The 18,785-nt window shown below is 40.4% G+C and overlaps 1 protein-coding gene across 7 annotated transcripts in view; it reads left to right on the top strand.

Moving 5' to 3' along the window:
* The window catches only part of clcn3 (chloride channel 3), a 156,133-nt gene that overhangs the window by 103,348 nt on the left and 34,000 nt on the right, over positions 1 to 18,785 (top strand). For all 7 annotated transcript variants that reach the window (XM_080189478.1, XM_080189475.1, XM_080189476.1 and 4 more), the window contains 5 exons: positions 22 to 144; positions 3,473 to 3,679; positions 9,167 to 9,247; positions 12,312 to 12,857; positions 17,316 to 17,502. In XM_080189478.1, coding sequence (XP_080045604.1) covers positions 22 to 144; positions 3,473 to 3,679; positions 9,167 to 9,247; positions 12,312 to 12,857; positions 17,316 to 17,502 — 1,144 coding nt within the window. The remainder of the gene's footprint in view (positions 1 to 21; positions 145 to 3,472; positions 3,680 to 9,166; positions 9,248 to 12,311; positions 12,858 to 17,315; positions 17,503 to 18,785) is intronic.

Here is an 18,785-nt window from a genome sequence, read left to right as displayed (position 1 = left end):
TAACTGTGCAATGTTTTCCAGGGACCAGGTTCTTATATAATGAACTACATTATGTATATTTTTTGGGCCTTGGGATTTGGCTTCCTGGCTGTTTCCTTGGTGAAGGTATTTGCTCCGTACGCCTGTGGTTCTGGAATTCCAGAGGTGAGACCCTGTAATTTCTTTTCTGAAATCCACCTTAGCAACTATGTATTTTTACAAGCTCACTTTACTAATAACAACCAATTGTTCATTTTTGAAAATACTTTGTTTAAATTGCTGGAAGTATGCTGCAGCTTTGTTAGTACCTGAAGAGGACAAAAGTTCTATTAATACTTTGCTGGCATAGACATGATGTGCCAAGTGTCTCTTACTGTGCTGGGAGATTTTATTATCGTAAAGGTTCAAGTGCTGGCTTCTTTGCAGATCTGGAAGCTGAAGGGAAGAGGGTCTTCTGAGATGAGACTGAAACATGATTTGATGTGACTTATTATTGTCACATGTCTTGGAATACAGTGAAGAGTATTGTTTCTTGCTTGCTATACAGACAAAGCATACCGTACACTGGGGGGAACTTATTGAAGCTTAGAAGGATGAGGGAGGAATCTTATTGAAACTTACAGGATACTGCGAGGCCTGGATAAAGTGGACGTTGAGAAGATGTTTCCATTAGTAGGAAAATCTAGAACCAGAGGGCACCTCAAACTGAAGGGACAATTCTTTAAAACAGAGATGAGAGGGAATTTCTTCAGCCAGAATCTGTGAAACTCTTTGCCGCAGAAAGCTGTGGAGGCCAGGTCATTGAGTGTCTTTAAAAAAGAGGTAGATTCTTGATTAATAAGGGGATGAGGGATTATGGGGAAAAGACAGGAGAATGGGGATGAGAAAAATATCAGCCACAATTGAATGGTGGAGCAAAGTCGATATGCTGAGTGGCCTAATTCTGCTGCCCTGTCTTATGGAGAAGGAAAGGAAAGGCTGCAAAATACAGTGTTGCAGTCATAGATGGGGTGTAGAGGAAGGTCAACTTAACATAAAGTAGGTCCATTCAAAAGTCTGATGGTAGCAGGGAAAATCAGGGAAAGAACCAAAATTTCAGGAATGATGTCTCCCATTCCAGGCCACTAAATGGGCTTAATGAGCAGCAAGAAGACACCTGAAAAAAGTGAGAGATGAGGACTGGTGGATAATTGGTCAGTAGTCATCTGTGACTTACCTCCATTTGACACTCCCATTCAGGAGAACGAACACCTCAAGGTCGATCTGGCTGGCAGCTATGTCATGTTTTGTTTCGCTTTTCAAGCGTGAAATCACGGATCATCTCTCAAAGTCAGACGTTTAGTAATTCTGTTCTGTGCCCTAGGTTTTGACAGACAAAATTATCCTCATTACAGTCTGGAAAATTGACCATATTACTTTTGACCAGTGACATTCTCAAATGATGTGGTTTGCTATTTTTCAGTGCATTTTTCTTTACTGTTTTGTCAGGCCTTCCATTGAATTAGAAGCAAGTTAAGGCAATTCCTAAAACAGTGTATAATGCCCTTGAGCATGCAGGAAGAAGTTTGTAGAATAATAAGGAAATCAGTTAGAAGTTACATGAAGTGTAATGGCATGGGTTAGCACACTGACATTTAACTTTGGATTCTGAATTCAGATCCAGCCCAAATTGATGTGTTGAAAATGCTCCCTCTCTGCTTTCTGTAATGCTTAAGTTAATTGAGTTCGACAGTCTTATTCTAGTTTCCCTTAGGCTTGGATTGCTCAAGCACACCATTGGTCAGCATTTACAATTGAGTTAATAAATTAGTAGTTGCAAGTGGAGCAATTATTAAATTCTTCAATAGGGGCTGCTTTTTCATTTAATGTCAAAACAGTTTGTTGAACAGAATTTAATGAGTTTTACTCTGAATCAGGCATTCTGTACATGACTTCAGATTTTCCAGTGGTGAAAACAGCAAAAAACGTTCTTTTTCTCAGCGAGACGGGCTTAAACTGAAACTTTTGTCCCCTTGCTTGTTTAGAACTTGGACCAGAATTGTTTTTATAAAGCATGAAGTGGAAGTAGAAACTGTACAGATAGATAGATGCTTGATTAATAAGGGGATGAGGGATTATGGGGAAAAGACAGGAGAATGGGGATGAGAAAAATATCAGCCACAATTGAATGGTGGAGCAAAGTCGATACGCTGAGTGGCCTAATTCTGCTGCTCTGTCTTATGGAGAAGGAAAGGAAAGGCTGCAAAATACGGTGTTACAGTCATAGATGGGGTGTAGAGGAAGGTCAACTTAACATAAAGTAGGTCCATTCAAAAGTCTGATGGTAGCAGGGAAAGAACCAAAATTTCAGGAATGAAGTCTCCCATTCCAGACCACTAAATGGGCTTAATGAGCAGCAAGAAGACACCTGAAAAAAGTGAGAGATGAGGACTGGTGGATAATTGGTCAGTAGTCATCTGTGACTTACCTCCATTTGAGTACAGTTTTTAGTAGCTTTCTCCACTAGCAGGTGGTGTTGTGTCAAGTGATCTGTTATAGATTTGTAATAAAATACTACTTTCATAAACCCATTATAGAATTTTACCACACAAGAAGTAATGTGATCGTCCGGCTAAACTTCGTTTATCCTTTCAGAAACACCTTGCAGTCCTTTCATTGTAATATCCAATTGTTAAGTGACCCTTCCACCACTTTACAGAAAAGCTCATTGATTACTTTGTATGAAAAAGCATTTTCTGGTAGAAGCCTAAGTTTGCATCTCCCTTCCTGACTCCCCAAAGCCTGTCCACCGACCAAAAGGTGTAAGTCAGGATTGTGATGGGATAATCTCCCCTCGCCTGAATGTATCGCAGCTCTAACACTCAAGCAGCTGGACACCATACAGGATAAGGCAGCTCAATTGATTGACACCCAATTGATTGGCAGCCCTATGTACCACCTCCAAGATGCAGCTCACCAAAGCTCCTTCAAAAGCAGCTTCCAAACCCCCTCAACCTCTACCACTCAGATAGACAAGGGTAGCAGGAATCTGGGAATAGCGCTGCCTGTAGGTTCCCCTTCGTTCCTGGACACACCGTCTAACTTGGAACTATGTCACCATTCCCTCATAGTTGCTGGGCCGAAATCCTGGCACTCCCTCCCTCACAGCACTGTGGGTGTACCTACAGCACATGGACTGCAGCAGTTCAAGAAAGCGGCTCACCACCACCTTCTCAAGGAAGATTAGGAATGGGCAACATATGCTGGCCAGTGTCACCCGCATCTCTTAATCAAATAATTAAAAAAAAAAGTTGGTTTCCTTGTCCTACTTTTGCTCGTTTCATTGGGTAGCCTCTCACTGCGACTGGTATTACGGTAGCTATTCAAAACTAGATTTTCAATTGCAGCAGTTGGACACACTGTGCTGCTGAAGTTACTGATGTTTTATTGAGAGCAACATGTAGCCCAAGACATTTGCATTAAATTTAAATACATCTATGTTTTTCTTTTACAGATTAAAACCATTCTCAGTGGCTTCATTATCCGGGGATACCTGGGCAAATGGACTTTGCTAATTAAAACAATCACTCTGGTATTAGCTGTTGCCTCAGGGCTTAGCCTGGGGAAGGAAGGCCCCCTTGTCCATGTTGCATGTTGCTGCGGTAATATTTTCTCCTACCTGTTCCCAAAATACAACAAAAATGAAGCAAAGAAACGAGAGGTAGCATTATTTAATTTCTTTTGTTTGCCATTTTAACTTAAAAACTACTACATTTTGCTTGCTTGCATCAATTAGCCGGTTGTTTGCATAAGTGAACTTTGATTCCTATGATCTCAAAGATATATTTTTGTTGAAGCTATGTTTTCCCTGAGTAAATGTTGCATGTTCCAGCTAAACTAAATCTTTGTTGGATTTAATGCAGATTTATGGTATGGTACCATTTGGGTTATTTTCATTATTTTAGCCCATAGCAGCTCTTTAGATTTTGTGGGTGGATTTAGCCAGGGGTTTTGGATCCCAGCATTGGGACCAAATGGTGATTCCAAGTCCACATTTGCCACATTCTGAGTCTGGCTCATCAATCTACTGAGGAGTCACTCTCCTAATTTTCCACCTCTGGATTTGCCACCAAGTTAAAGACAGCCGGCTGTCTCTCTGTTGCAAGCCCAATGAAAGGGCTGGCAGCTCAGGAGCCTTGCTAAACCCTGTTGGGTGAGGTGGGCCTTGCTGAGTCAGGGTGGAGACCATGAGGATTCCTCAAAATGGAAGTGCCCTTGCTGGCAGTTGCAGCAGTGCAGAAACGAACAATAACCAGGCTGTCAAGTCCATTAGGATGGAAGGGGAACCCATCTGGCTCCAATGACCCATCAGGCTGCTGCAGGCAGACCATCTCCATTGAGCTCACAGCCTCCGTACCTCGTGAGGGCTGCTCTGCCACCAGTGAAGTGCCAGCAAGGCCCCAAGTCATTCCTGATTAGGGATAACCAGCATAATTGGCTTTGTCTTAGTGGAGCAGGTGGCCATTTCAATTTCCAGCTTGGCCTGGGAAAGCATTTCCCAGCAGAAATGCATCTGTACTGCCTCCCACTACTTTCCATGCTCTTCCATTGTGAAGTATGGAAAATTTTGCTCTGTTTTTATAATTGGCTGAAGAAATATTGCTGCAAAAATTACTGATAAGCAGAGTAATTAATCAAAAGAATAGGAACAACAATTCTACAAATGGTTAATTACTTGCTTCAGTAACTTCAGTTCTAGAAGGGCATTGCCTAAGACATTTTGGCATTCATTGCCTTTGCATTAATGGATAGCTTTAGGCACAATAATCATTTAGAGACTGAACAAAAAAATTATAGTTATTTATGGGGTGATTGTTTATAGTTTGAGACAGCAAAGAAAACAATGCTCTCGAGGTGGCTAAGGTAGTTACAGTTATGAGGTTTCTAAAATTGATATGTTTTGGGACATTAAGGTAAACTGAAAGGTGTCATTTGACTTGTTTTGAAGTCTGTCAGGCAGTAAGCCAGCATGGTTTGATTAACAAGTGCCTATATTGTTTTACTGGGAAGAAGGTGCAAGATGTCTACACTTGGGGGCAATGGCAGCAGTGTGTGAGCCAACAGTGGATAGACAGCATTTCCAAGGTTCCAGAAATGTGTTAAAAATGTTGAATTTTAAACTGTAATGCTTTAAATGGTCCATTTACTTCCAAGATAAGAGTTGGGGTCTCGTCTACCTGGATACAATGCCCATGTGATACATGTTACCAATTGGAGGGCTTTGAGAGGGGAAGGGTTTCTAAGATATTTCTGAACATCTCAGCCGCATGCAGTCTGCCAGAATCAGGGAGAGAGGGAGCACCTACAAGCTGAAAGTCCTCATGGTTCACCACACTGGAATATAGGTAGAAGTTTGTGCCTGGATCAAAAGGACCAGATTTATGAGGATTTCAAACAAGGTTGATAAATGCTTAGCTTGCGATAAAGGGAGAAATATCAGAAATAAAGTTACTCAGCTAGGAAAGGAAAGAAACCCTTGGGACTAATTTTAGCAGAATTGAATACCTACTTAAAGGACAGTGCAGTGATAGTGTTTTTTTTAAGTTGTTCTAAAAAGTTTTGTGGTTTAAAGTGCAAGTCTGTTGTAAAAATAGTTTAGTCAATAATGTTTTTAGTCTGTTTGTTATAATTAACCCCTTAAAACATTAAATCTGGTCATGTCACCTCTTCAGCTCTTATTTCTAACTAGAAAGTTAGATCTCTTTTTAAATCATCTTTTACACAGGGATTGGTTTGATTTGATTTATTACTGCTGCATGCATTAGCATACAGCGAAAAATATTTTTCTTGCGTGCTATACAGACAAAGCATACCGTTCATAGAGAAGGAAACGAAGTGCAGAATGTAGTGTTACAGTCATAGCTAGGGTGTAGAGAAAGATCAACTTAATGCAAGCTAAGTCCATTCAAAAGTCTGAGAGCAGCAAGGAAGAAGCTGCTCGAGTCGGTTGGGGTACGTGACCAAAACTTTTGTATCTCTTTCCCGATGGAGGAAGGTGGAAGAGAGAATGTCTGAGGTGCGTGGGGTCCCTAATTATGCTGGCTGCTTTGCTGAGGCAGCGGGAAGTGTAGACAGTGTCAGTGGATGGGAGGCTGGTTTGCGTGATGGATTGTGCTACATTGCAACAAGGTATTGAGTAATTGAGCCATTCAAGTGACTAAGGTTCCAGGTGTATTCCTCAGACTGTTCTCAGGTGGCTGACGCCAGCCTGGGCAATAATAGATGTACTGCAATTTGCCGCAGTGCTTCTGGGTTAGGATGGAGGGAAGTCATTCAGAGGTCATGCCCCTGATTACTGTTCAATGATTTCTGGAAATTACACGTGGATACCGATTCGGGGCAGGACACACCTGTTTCTGGAGTCCTTTTCCATCACGTAGGGTGCAGATGCTGTGTGTGAGCTCAAGCATGGTGAATGAATATTTAGGCAGAGCACTGCAAAGAGAATGAATGCCTTAAGGAGAAGTTGAGAACAGTAGGGAAGAAGTAAAGGGGAATAAGGAAAGGAAAAATGTTGGCGACCTGATCAGATATCTTTAGGAGCTAATAAGAAAACAATTTGGATTTATTTTCCATTTTAAGTATATGGGTCACATTCTCTGACTCGGCCCACAGCTGGGATTCTTCGGACTTGCTGCATTGAACAGAGATTTGGCTGAGCACCAAATTCTCAGTCCTGCTAAGAGTGGCAAGGCATGAATGGCTGGAGAATTCCAGTCATAGTCTTTGTCCTGGAGCCAGGAAATGAGATTTACACCATTTATTTAGAAGGTCGCAAGGCTTGAAAAATGGATTTTTTTCTTCATCCTTGCAAAGCAAGCACTGAGAATTCAAAGGCATTCTGGTGCTGTGTCCTCTTTGTAGTGCTATCTAGTTTATCAAAAAACATAAATATTCTTTGACTAAATTTTTGCTTTATGAGCAAAAATAGCTTGTTTATGCAGTACATTTTACGGTCGACCTATCCAAAGGTGCTTTAAAAATCAATGCAATGAAAGTGTGTATCAAGACAGGAAGGGATGAGGAAAGGCTACTGAGGATTAGATTAAATGAGTTGTTTGAGAAGTAATTAATGGTGGAGGAAGGAATGCAGAATGGAGATATATTGGGAAATACCTTTTTTAAAAATCGGTCAGGGATAGATGAAGGCTCAGTCACCAGTATTGGGTCAAAGAAAGTGAAGAGAAGCATAGAGGGCTAGAATCAGACAAATGAAATGTTCAGGAGGGACGTGGGACTGGAGGAAGTAGGGTGCACCAGACCAAGGTGGCTTTTAAAGCCAGTGACAAAAGTATTGACTTCATTGGTGGGCTTGGTAAAGAAGACAGCAAGGGCAGAGGTTGGCATGGGGGAAATGGGCAAAGGTGGGCAAATAGAACTTAAAGCACATCCCATATTTGCTAATCTGGTGACAGTTTTGCCACTGAGTCGGAACACTCTGCACTTAAAACTCCCTTGGACAATTTTGTTCTTCAACCAAATACCACACCATTAAAAGAATTAAATCAGTCATTCATTTGATTCGTGGGGTACTGGTACCAGTATTGAAGAAAGTGGGAGCTGCACTTTTAAGACGCGTTGTCAGCTGAACTATTGTGGGACCAGTGCTGTGGCAAGTTGTATAACTGGGACAGCAGAGAGAATTTTAAACTGAATAGTTGTGGGTGGGGGGGCGGGGGTGGTGGGAGAGAGATCAAGTGAGAGGAGATATGGTAAATTAAATGAGAATGGAGAAATAATAGCGCAGGGTACTGATTTGGGTAATGATGTCATTTGGACACGGAGATGAGTTTTTTGGACAGATAGAAATGAACATCTGTGACCTGTCAACATTACAGTGATGTGGTTGTAAGATGACCATGCTTGAGTGCATGCTTGACCATGCACTGAATATTCAAGGGTATTTGACATTTTGAAAAGATAGAAGAGCTAGGAAAAATTAGTGGGGCAGCTCTGATGACTGCACAGTAGTGAGAGACCCCTTTAGTTTGAAAGTGCAAGATTTTGTTTTTTTTTTATTCTTTCTTGTGATATGGGTGTTGCTTCCAAAACCAGCATTAATTTGCTATCCTTAATTGCCTTTAATTGAGTAACTTTGTGGATCATTTCAGAGGACAGTAGAGAGTCAACCACATTGCTGTGGGTTTGGAGTTACATGTAGATTGGGCCAGGTGAGAATTGCAGAATTCCTTCCCTAAAGGGCGTTGGTGAACTAGATGTTTGTTTTACAACAATCCATTACTGAGATGAGATTTCTATTCTGGATTTATTAATTGAATTCAATTTCCATCATGTACATTTTGAACCCATGTCCCCGGAGCAACCAGGGTCTCTGGATTATTAGTCCACCTCCTGTCCATCAGAGAATCAGTTTGTGTTGAGATAAGAAATAGGAAAGATAAGAGATCACTTTTGGGAGTACTTTATATAGGTCACCCAGCAATATTTACACTGTAGGATAGCGAATATAGGAAGAAATAAATGGGATATGCAAGAAAGGTAGTTTAGTAATCATGGTCAAAGTTAATGTAAATATAGAACTGGCAAATCAGATTGGTGAAGGTATCCATGAGTTTCTGGAGTGTACTCAGCTCAATTTCTTAGAGGAGCACGTTTGCGTAGCAGGCGATTCTAGACCTTGTATGAGTATTGATGCAGGATTAATCAACAGTTTCATAGTAAAGGATTCAATTAAACAGCCATTCATCTGATGGTTGGTTGTTGGATCCTGTTGTGTGGGAAATTGGTACAGCATCTGTTTGCATAGAGAGTTTCATTTTGTAAATGATGTTATCTGCACAAGTGTTGAACTGTTGCTTCATTCATCTCAAGCAGAATAAAAACAATTTAAAATAAGGATTTTCCAGTTTTCCCTCTAATTTTCTATTAATATTGTTTGTATATCCTATCAATCTAACTTTGTTTATCATAAAAGCTTTCAACACCATAAATTTGGTAAGACTTGGCAATAGGACAGGAAAAAATAAACGTCAAATAAACTGACTTCTCTTTTTGACTTGAGACAAATTGCAGTGCAACTTTAGTGGATTTTCGGACCCCGCTGTGCCTCTTATTTCAGAAAGATGTCAGTATAAACCAGTTTTATTCAAGTTAATGTAAGCTAAAAGATTGTTATTGCTTTCCATAGGTTTTGTCTGCAGCATCTGCAGCTGGGGTATCTGTGGCTTTCGGTGCTCCAATTGGTGGTGTCCTTTTTAGCTTGGAAGAGGTAATGAATGATTATTCACTATTTATCAGTTACTAACATCTCAGGGTGCATTTACTGAATGAAGAGAGTATTAAATATGCACATTCCAATGGCGGGTAATGGGAGTGTGAAGCAGTTTTGTTGCTCGGAAGGTGCAGTGTTAAATGTGAAGTCAAAACTTGATCTGATTTCTGAGTAAGTGGAGTGAGGCTACCCTTTTTCAGGAAGTATTATTTGGCTACTGTAAGGCTTTGTGTGAGGCCAATTCATATCGAACAATTACACAAAACACACCTACAATTTTGTGCTTGCACAATTTACACCTGTACCTGTAGATGAGTACAAAAGTTTCCTCAAAGTTTTAGCAGTCTATGGTTATGACCACAGCAGACGTTATTTGCTGAACAAGCCAGATCCCAGAGGGAAACCTACCTTACTATTCATAACCTTTCATATTTTGAAAACAAAGAGGGAAAACCACTGATCCTAGAAGCACCGGACTCCAGTAACACATTTAGGATTTTAAAAATTGAAAGAGTTATTAACAAGAAGAACAAAAAACTAAGGCACAAAGGATTAAAGGTACACAGTTAAAACAGTCTTACAAAACATTCCCCCAAAAACCCCAACTGGTCAGGACACAAGAGTGTTCTTGGCAACGACTCCCTTATAGATTTTTTTACTATAAAAATCCAGTAATATTACCCAGGGCAATAATTGCTGCTACTTTAGTAAAGGTATATCACACGACTTCCAAGGAAGTTCAAAAAATGCTGCTTTCTGGGAACAACGACTGTTCTGGCCTGAAAATTGCATAGTGGTTTCAGATTTCAGGCCTTTTTTCAGCACAGAGTTGATCTCAGAACATCATCTTCATACAGCCACACATCTTTCCTTAAGTATCTGTTTTCCCTTTGTTCTCAGATTCCCCTGAGCTCGGCATCCCTTTGAATTCAATTTTCACAAAATATAAAAGTCTTCCATGTTTTCCTATTGCCCCCATTTTCAGGCTAAATAACAACATTTAATAACGATTTCTTGTTTACTTCTGAAACCTTTGTAAGTTGTAAAGGTCCCTTAAATTCACCTTTGAAATTTAACAACTAAAAAGCTAACTCTTTACCTATCTCCTTATGCAAATTTGAAAACAAAAACAGCCTATTTACTTGTAATTCAAACTTCACCATAGCCTCTCGTTACAAATGCATGAATCCAGCACCTTTACCCTTTTAGCTCTCAACCCTAAACATAAATGTTGCCTCTATTCGCCTTACCCCAGTTTAATTAGTCGTGGACACACGTACACACAGCCTTCTTTACATAATACCACCACGTTCCCAAAATATTTAAAAAATGACTCCCACGTTCACACTGCCATCTTTGCTTGCGGAACCACAGGGACTTCACTCGAGTAGAAGCAATCAGGGAGGATAGAGGATGCAGAAGGAGGTGGGTTGATCAACAATCCAAGCAAATGAAACAGATGGCAAAAAGAAGCAGAAGAGAGGAAATTATATACCTTACAGCAACAGACATAATCCAAACTTCTCTTGCATGCCTACTTGAGAAGATGCAGGAGAAACAACTAGTAATCTTATGAAAGAGAGAAAAGTAGTTGCCTGGGAAGTAGTCATTTCTGACAAAACTGAAATCTGTATTTATGAATAAAAAGTCCTCTATTGAGGGACAGCACATTTTAGTGTTATCCATATTAATGTTTTCAGTTCTTTAGTGCCATTTTCATTAAATGATGGCCTGATTTATTTAGACTGTATCCCTTGTCTTTTGGCAATATGCAAATTAAACAGCCCCAGGGTTGAACGGTTAAGTCAATTGCTAATGGATTAGAATTAACCTAATGCTGCTTCTACACACACCCTTGAAATCAAACCAAAATTTTACAAGCTGACTGAAAATAACTAATTACATTTATTTACAAATGCTGGTGAAGTTGTTAAATTCAATGAATTAAATTGATAGAAGAATGCAAAACAACTATGATTTATATGGTATTGTTGGTTCATCAAGCTCTTGTATTTAAGTACGACTCTGGTACTGCATTTTGAATGACAATTATACATTCAAGGGACATTCATGCCCCTTAACAGTTAGGCGGCACGGTGCACAGTGGCTAGCACTGCTGCTTCACAGTGCCAGGTTCGATTCCCAGCTTGGGTCACTGTCTGTGTGGAGTTTGCACATTCTCCCCGTGTCTGCGTGGGTTTCCTCCGGGTGCTCTGGTTTCCTCCCACTTTCTGAAAGATGTGTTGGTTAGGTGTTTGACCCGAACAGGTGCCAGAGTGTGGCGACTAGGGGAATTTCATAGTAACTTCATTGCAGTGTTAATGTAAGCCTTACTTGTGACTAATAAATAATAAATAAACGTAACTTATAGAATGAGACCTTGAACCACATTCCTCACTTGATTTCTCTGAAGAGGCAAAAAAGACAGCTTTATAAGTTAACACTGAACAAAATCGCAGTGCTATTTTTGGACAGTCCAAGTAACTGTGCATGCAAGGTTTAGCCAGTTTTAATATGTAGCCACATCAAAACCTCATTTTGGTCTAACGTAGTCTAACAGAATTCATATTGCTTGCCCTTGATATCGCATTTATTTTGATCATCTTGGTGAGGGTCAGAAAATAATTTTCCAGTTTTTTTCCCCTTATTGCCGCTAGGGTTTTCTCTCACCTTTTTTTCTCCTCTCAGAAGATTCCCTGACTATGGGTCAGGTAGGAGCTGATGGACCAGACAGTTTTCCCCTACCCATCATTTTAATACATTTGTATGAATGGCTGAGATTAGTTTAGAATCCCCACCTCATTAAACACCTCCAAACAGCTGCCAGCCTTTATGCTTCACACCATGACGCCTAACAAATTAGTTCATTGGCAAATAAGCCCTTTTATAATGAAATATATTTCAGGCAGACAAAAGAAACACCAATTTCCTCATTATTATCAATCCTTCTAAAATGGTGTCAGTGATTTTACTTGACCAGTTTATTGTAAATTCTTTATTGAAAATCTTTTGAAACATCGTCGTTCAAAAAAAATCACCATTTGAAATCTTTTTCTTGCAGGTGAGCTACTATTTTCCCTTAAAAACTCTCTGGAGATCATTTTTTGCTGCTTTAGTGGCAGCCTTCGTCTTGCGTTCCATTAATCCTTTTGGAAATAGCCGTCTGGTCCTGTTTTACGTGGAGTATCACACACCGTGGTACTTGTTTGAACTGATCCCTTTCATCCTCTTGGGTGTATTCGGGGGTTTGTGGGGAGCCTTCTTCATCCGTGCTAACATTGCGTGGTGCAGACGTCGGAAAACCACAAAGTTTGGGAAGTTCCCTGTCCTGGAAGTCATCACCGTGACCGTCATCACTGCAGTCGTCGCCTTTCCTAATCAGTACACGAGGAAAAATACTAGTGAGTTGATCAAAGAACTTTTTACCGATTGTGGGCCTCTAGAATCTTCACCCCTGTGTGATTACCAGACTGATGCAAATGTCAGTAAACTGTTGGACGACATTCCGGACCGACCAGCTGGTCAAGGTGTTTATGATGCCATAGGAAAACTGGCATTGGCACTTATATTTAAGATTATTATGACCATCTTCACGTTTGGAATTAAGGTAACCCATTCATAATGGATGTTTTATCCTCTAGATAAGTAGAATGTTTAGCTATTCGCAGGAGTCTGTCAATTTGTATAATCATACCCTTAATGGTACATTTAAAACAACAGACTGGTGATTTTAATTTTGGTATGGGTGGATTAAATAACATCTATGTACTTAGCCATTCAACCATCTATGGTCTAAATTCAATCCTTAAGTGGCCAGGTCCAGAAGGTCAAGATGGTAAGGTAAATCAAAGTTATCCACTCCCCCTTCCTAAACATTCATGTATTCATTCAGTAAATAATTAAGCCAAGGAGACAGGAAGGTAACAGATTTAATCCTAGATCTGTGTTGGGTTCAGGAGCAAGTTGGATCAGCTGTGTGTGTGCTGCAGTTGGTGTTTATGTTTTTGGATAATAAGGAGGACACATTGGCTGGCAATTTTATTTCTGATCGTGCTGTAGTCTCTGCAAGAATTGTAAAATAGTCATGCATCGCAAGATGACAACAAAGGGGCTTAGCTGTGAAGGCCCCACATTTGAAGTATGCCAGTCACTTGGTGACGAGTTCACACGTGAAGAATGGTTTGTTCTGGTAGTAGAAAATTAGGTAGAGGAGGATGCCGTTTGGCGTCCTCACCCAGACCCCAAACTGACCCAGACCCCGAACTGACCACCAGCATTTAGATATTAGCTGAATTCAATTCAATTTTTCTAACTGTGTTCCATGCCCCTCTTTCTATACCTAGCTAAAAGCTCTTTCAATCTTGAAAGTCAGTGGGTCAGTCTTCGGGTCAGTGCACCTAACCAGCACGTCTTTTGGACTGTGGGAGGAAACCGGAGCTCCTGGAGAAACCCATGCAGACACGAGAATGTGCAAACTCCACACAGACAGTGACCCAAGCCGGGAATCGAACCGGTACCCTGGTGCTGTGAGACAGCAGTACTAACCACTGTGCCATTGTACCACTAGGGTAAATGTGTGGCATGACAGGAATAGGGCCTGGTTGGGTTTAGGGTCGATGCAGATTTGATGGGCTGAATGCGCCCATCAAATGCGAATCCTTCTGTGCTGTTGAATTCTATGATTGTATGTTATATGAAAAAGTGCTTTTTGGGTGGTCTTTCTGCATCTACCCTGTCAAATCCTTATACCATTTTAAAAGCCTGGATAAAATCACCCTTCAATTCCTAATGCTCAAAGGAATTTGGACCAATTTTATGTAACCTGTCCACATAACAATCTTATAAACTTGGGTACATTCTGGCTAGTTGCATTCTCATCCCCTCCATGGCCACTATATCCTTATGGGCCATGCTAAATTCTCCCTCTGTGTGCCTGAACAGACACCAACCAGAGTGTGTCGACTGGGGGATTTCCACAGTAACTTGATTGCAGCATTAATGTAAGCCTCTTTGTGACAATAAATAAATTTTACTTTAACCTTATCCTTCGTAAGATGTAGTGACCAAAACAAATGAGATCTGGTTAAGGTGCCATATAGATGAAGCAGTATTTCTCTCCCACTGTATTCCGACTTTCTTGAGAATAAAGGTCATCATGTCAGTGCTTTTTTGTACCTGTAGATTGCCTTCGAAAAATAATTGTTTACTCAGAATCCCGCTCTCTCTGCTCCTGTCCAATACCTATTTTGTCATTGTTTAGAAAATATTCCAATCTATATTTTTCAAATGGTGAGAATCTGGGGAGTGCTGATATTTAAAGGGAGCTGAGTATCCTTGTATATTCACCACAGGAAGTTCCTGTGCTCCTCTTCTAAATAGTGCAATGGGTTCTTTCACTTCCCCAAGAGGGCTGGGCTTTAGTTTAATGTTTCATCCAAAGGATAGCACCTTGGACACTGCAGCAGTCTGTCAGTACTGTACTGAAGTCTCAGCCTTGATTTTTGTGCACAAGTCCTGGAGTGGGACTCAAATTCTCAAACTTTTGATTCGAGGCAATGATGTTACCAAAGATACACTCATCCTGAAGCACAGCCAAGTTTCATGAGATTCCTGAGATAGGATTGTTCTATGAGGAGTGACTGAGCAGACTAATCATGTATTCGTTAGAAACTGAAAGCAAACAGTGATCTATTTGAAACATATCTTTGAAGGACCATGTTAGGTAATCTGTAACGAGGCTGTTTTCCTTGGCTCAGGAATCTGGAACTAAAGGTCACAGTTTCAGCTTAAGGCATTAGTCACTTCAGAATGAGATGAGAAGTTTCTTCACCTGAAGGGTTGCAGATGTTTGGAAGTCTGTAGCCTGATGCCTGTGGATGCTCAGGCATTGAGTATACTTAAGATTAAGATTGATAGATTTCAGTATACTAATGGAATCGAGGGATATGAGAATAGTGTTGGAAGGTGGAGTTGAGGTAGGAGAGCAGCGAGAATGTGTGGAACGGCAGAGAAGTCTCAAAAGGTCTAATTTTTCTCCTGTTGCTTGTGTAATTTCTTGTGATCAAAGTTTATTCTTGCCCACATTGAGCTCCATTTCCTAGTCACTTACTTGTGTCGATTTGCAACTTTCTACTCCCATCTTTGCTACTTGCTATTCCTCACAGCTTTGTCATCTGCAAACTTTCCAGTATCTTCATTCTAGTCATTAATAAATAAGATGAAAAGAGGAAACCGTAGAACCCATCTCTGGGAACCACTCTTTCCCATAATAAGAACAGAGAATGCTGGATAAGCTGAGCAGGCCTGACAGCATCTGTGGAGAGAGAAACAAGAGTTAATGCTTTGAGTCTGCATGACTTTTCTTCAGGGCTGTTTTCCACATGCGACCTTGATTGCCACTCTGTCTCCTACTGCCCAAATCAAAAGTGTACCACCTTTGATTTGATTTGATTTATTATTGTCACATGTATTAGTATACAGTAAAAAGTATTGTTTTTTTGCATGCTATACAGACAAAGCATACCGTTTGTAGGAAAGGAAATGAGAAAGTGTGGAATGTAGTGTTACAGTTATAACTAGGGTGTAAAGAAAGATCAACTTAATGCAAGCTAGGTCCATTTAGAAGCCTGATGGCAGCAGGGAAGAAGCTGTACTTGAATTGGTTGCTACGTGACCTCGGACTTTTGTATCTTTTTCCTGACAGAAGAAATGGAAGAGAGAATGTCCGGGGTGCGTGTGGTCCTTAATTCTGCTGGTTGCTTTGCCGAGGCAGTGGGAAGTGTAGACAGAGTCAATTGATGGGAGGCTGGTTTGTGTGATGGATTGGACTACATTCATGACCTTTTGTAGTTGCTTGCAGTCTTGGGCAGAGCAGGAGCCATCCCAAGCTGTGGTACAACCAGAAAGAATGCTTTCTATGGTGCACCTATAAAAGTTGGTGAGAGTCATAACTGACATGCCAAATTTCCTTAGTCTTCAGAGAAAGTAGAGGCATTGGTGGGCTTTCTTAACTATAGTGTCAGCATAGGGGGAACAGGACAGGTTGGTGAGCTGGACACCTAAAAACTTGAATCTCTCGATGCTTTCTACATCGTCCCTGTTGATATAGATAGGGGCGTGTTCTCTTCTAAGTTTCCTGAAGTCGATGACAGTCTCCTTTATTTAGTTGAAACTGAGGGAGAGATTGGTGAACCGATCTGCCGACAACAGGTTCTCTATTTCATTCCTGTACTCTGGCTCGTCGTTGTTTGAAATCTGACTTACTATGGTGGTGTCGCCAGCAAACTTGAAAATTGAGTTGGAGAGGAGTTTGGCTACACACTCATAGGTGTATATTCAATTCTGTTCTCACTTTTGCTAATAATTGCCAAACTGAAATCTTATCCAAAGCCAATGGAAGTCCTAAAAGTTGCATCATAGGCACACCCTTACTTGTGACCTCCTCAAAAAATTCAATCGATTAGTTAATCACCTAGATTAGACAAATAACTGGCACCCACAAAACTAGTATCACTGCAGGGAATTGGCATCCTTCAGGAGAAAAATTAGTCAACTATTTAAAGTTAAGTCATTGTTTTGGAAGATACCATGATGTGATGAGAAAAAGTTAAAATAGATTCAAAGTCTGGGTAAAGGCTGTGGTTTGAAATAGTATTCCCATAGGCCTGGAATGGACTTTGCATCGGCTGCCCTAAGCAAATGTGTAATTTACACTGTCCTGGCTCATTGTATTTGTCTGAGAATGTAAACTGGAGGGAAAAAAATGCCATTAACAACCAACTTGGAGGAGCAGTGTGGCCTTGCTGAAATGTTGGTCTTACAGTATATTCTGCTGATGCTGAATGGAGGTTGGATGTTTCTCCACAGTATAGGTAAGAAACAATTAAAAATTGTCAATGAAAAAGTCTTTAAACACACAAGACCTTATGAACTTCAATGGATACTATGTGTGTGCAATAAATAAAGTTAAACAGATCAATATTGTCGTAACCTGTATTATGTAACATATCACTAAAGCCTTTGTTTGCTTGTTTGATTTCTCTTTGTTTTGTGTTGTTTTTTGCAGGTACCTTCAGGCCTCTTCATACCAAGCATGGCAATCGGTGCCATTGCTGGAAGGATTGTGGGGATTGCGGTGGAGCAGCTGGCCTACTATCACCATGACTGGTTCATATTTAGCCAGTGGTGTAATGTTGGAGCTGACTGTGTTACTCCAGGCCTGTATGCAATGGTCGGTGCTGCAGCTTGTTTGGGTAAGTGACCTTCATTGACAGTGAATAAATTGTAGTTCTGAGATGTTTTTCCTGGGGACTTGCATAGCCTAAAAATGCATGGCTCAGCTGGTAAGAGTTTCCCTAAGGAGTAGGAAGGAATGGCAGGGGGCAAAACATGCATGTGTAAAAAGCTACCTTATGTTCCTTACCTACCATTGGAGTGGATCAATATCTGAAGAATTAATCCACAGTTTACCACGTGCCAAAAAAATGTATCAGTTCTGGAGTTAACTTTTTGTTTTATTTGTTGGAGTGTATCAAGTGATGCTTGATGATTTGGAAGGAACCTGGGGCCTAGACTAGCAACTCTTTTTTTTGTTCTTTATCAATTTTCTTTGTTCTTCATAAATTTTCTTTGTTCTTTATACATGAATAGGATGGGAATGGAGGGATATTGTCCCCGGAAGGGTAGAGGGTTTTAGTTTAATCAGGCAGCATGGTCGGTGCAGGCTTGAGGACTGAAGGGCCTGTTCTTGTGCTCTAATTTTCTTTGTTCTTTGACTCCATAATTCCCTGTTTGGTCCACTCCCTGGTCTAAAATCCCCCAATTTCCCTCGGGCAGGATAGAGAGAGAATCAATTGACATCTGAAGTAACCGTAGATTTTTTTGATTGTTTTATTGTTCCAGTCCACTTATTTAAAGTAAAATTTATTTATTAGTCACAAGTGAGGCTTACATTAACACTACAATGAAGTTGCTGTGAAATTCCTCTACTCGCCACAGAATTCACCTGTTTGGATCAAAGCACCTAACCAGCATGTCTTTCAGACTCTGGGGGCAAACCGGAGTACCTGGAGGAAACGCACAGTTAATTGAAAGTTCAACTTAAACAATAGCATGTGTCTCAAAGATATTTACCCTTATTGCTTTCCAGTTTATTTTTATGCAGCACAATTTATAAACATTGAGTCATAACATTTAGATTATTGGAATGCTGATAAGTTCTTATTGTATTTTATTCCCAGCAGTAATCAATGTCAAGTGTGAGATATACGTTTATGTTAGAATCGTCCCTTAATACTTACTAAAATAAAAATTGCACTGTTAGCCAAAGAGCAGTGACAGGCTACCTGCTGCCTTCCAAGAAGACACAAAGTAGTACTTTGCCAGAGTTATGATGTCCACATCTATTCCTGCAGTAAATATTGCTCACCTACCATCCCCATCTTTGCTGACCTATACTGAGTTTCTGTCTCCAAATTTAAAATCCTCACTCTTCATCGAAAAATCTGTAAATCACCTCTTCAAATATAACTGCGGT

The sequence above is a fragment of the Carcharhinus amblyrhynchos genome, chromosome 5 (assembly GCF_965287045.1).
Source record: "Carcharhinus amblyrhynchos chromosome 5, sCarAmb.v2.hapA, whole genome shotgun sequence".
Taxonomy (NCBI): domain Eukaryota; kingdom Metazoa; phylum Chordata; class Chondrichthyes; order Carcharhiniformes; family Carcharhinidae; genus Carcharhinus; species Carcharhinus amblyrhynchos.
The sequence above is the reverse complement of the archived record's forward strand: the minus strand, read 5'-3'. Positions and strand labels throughout refer to the sequence as shown.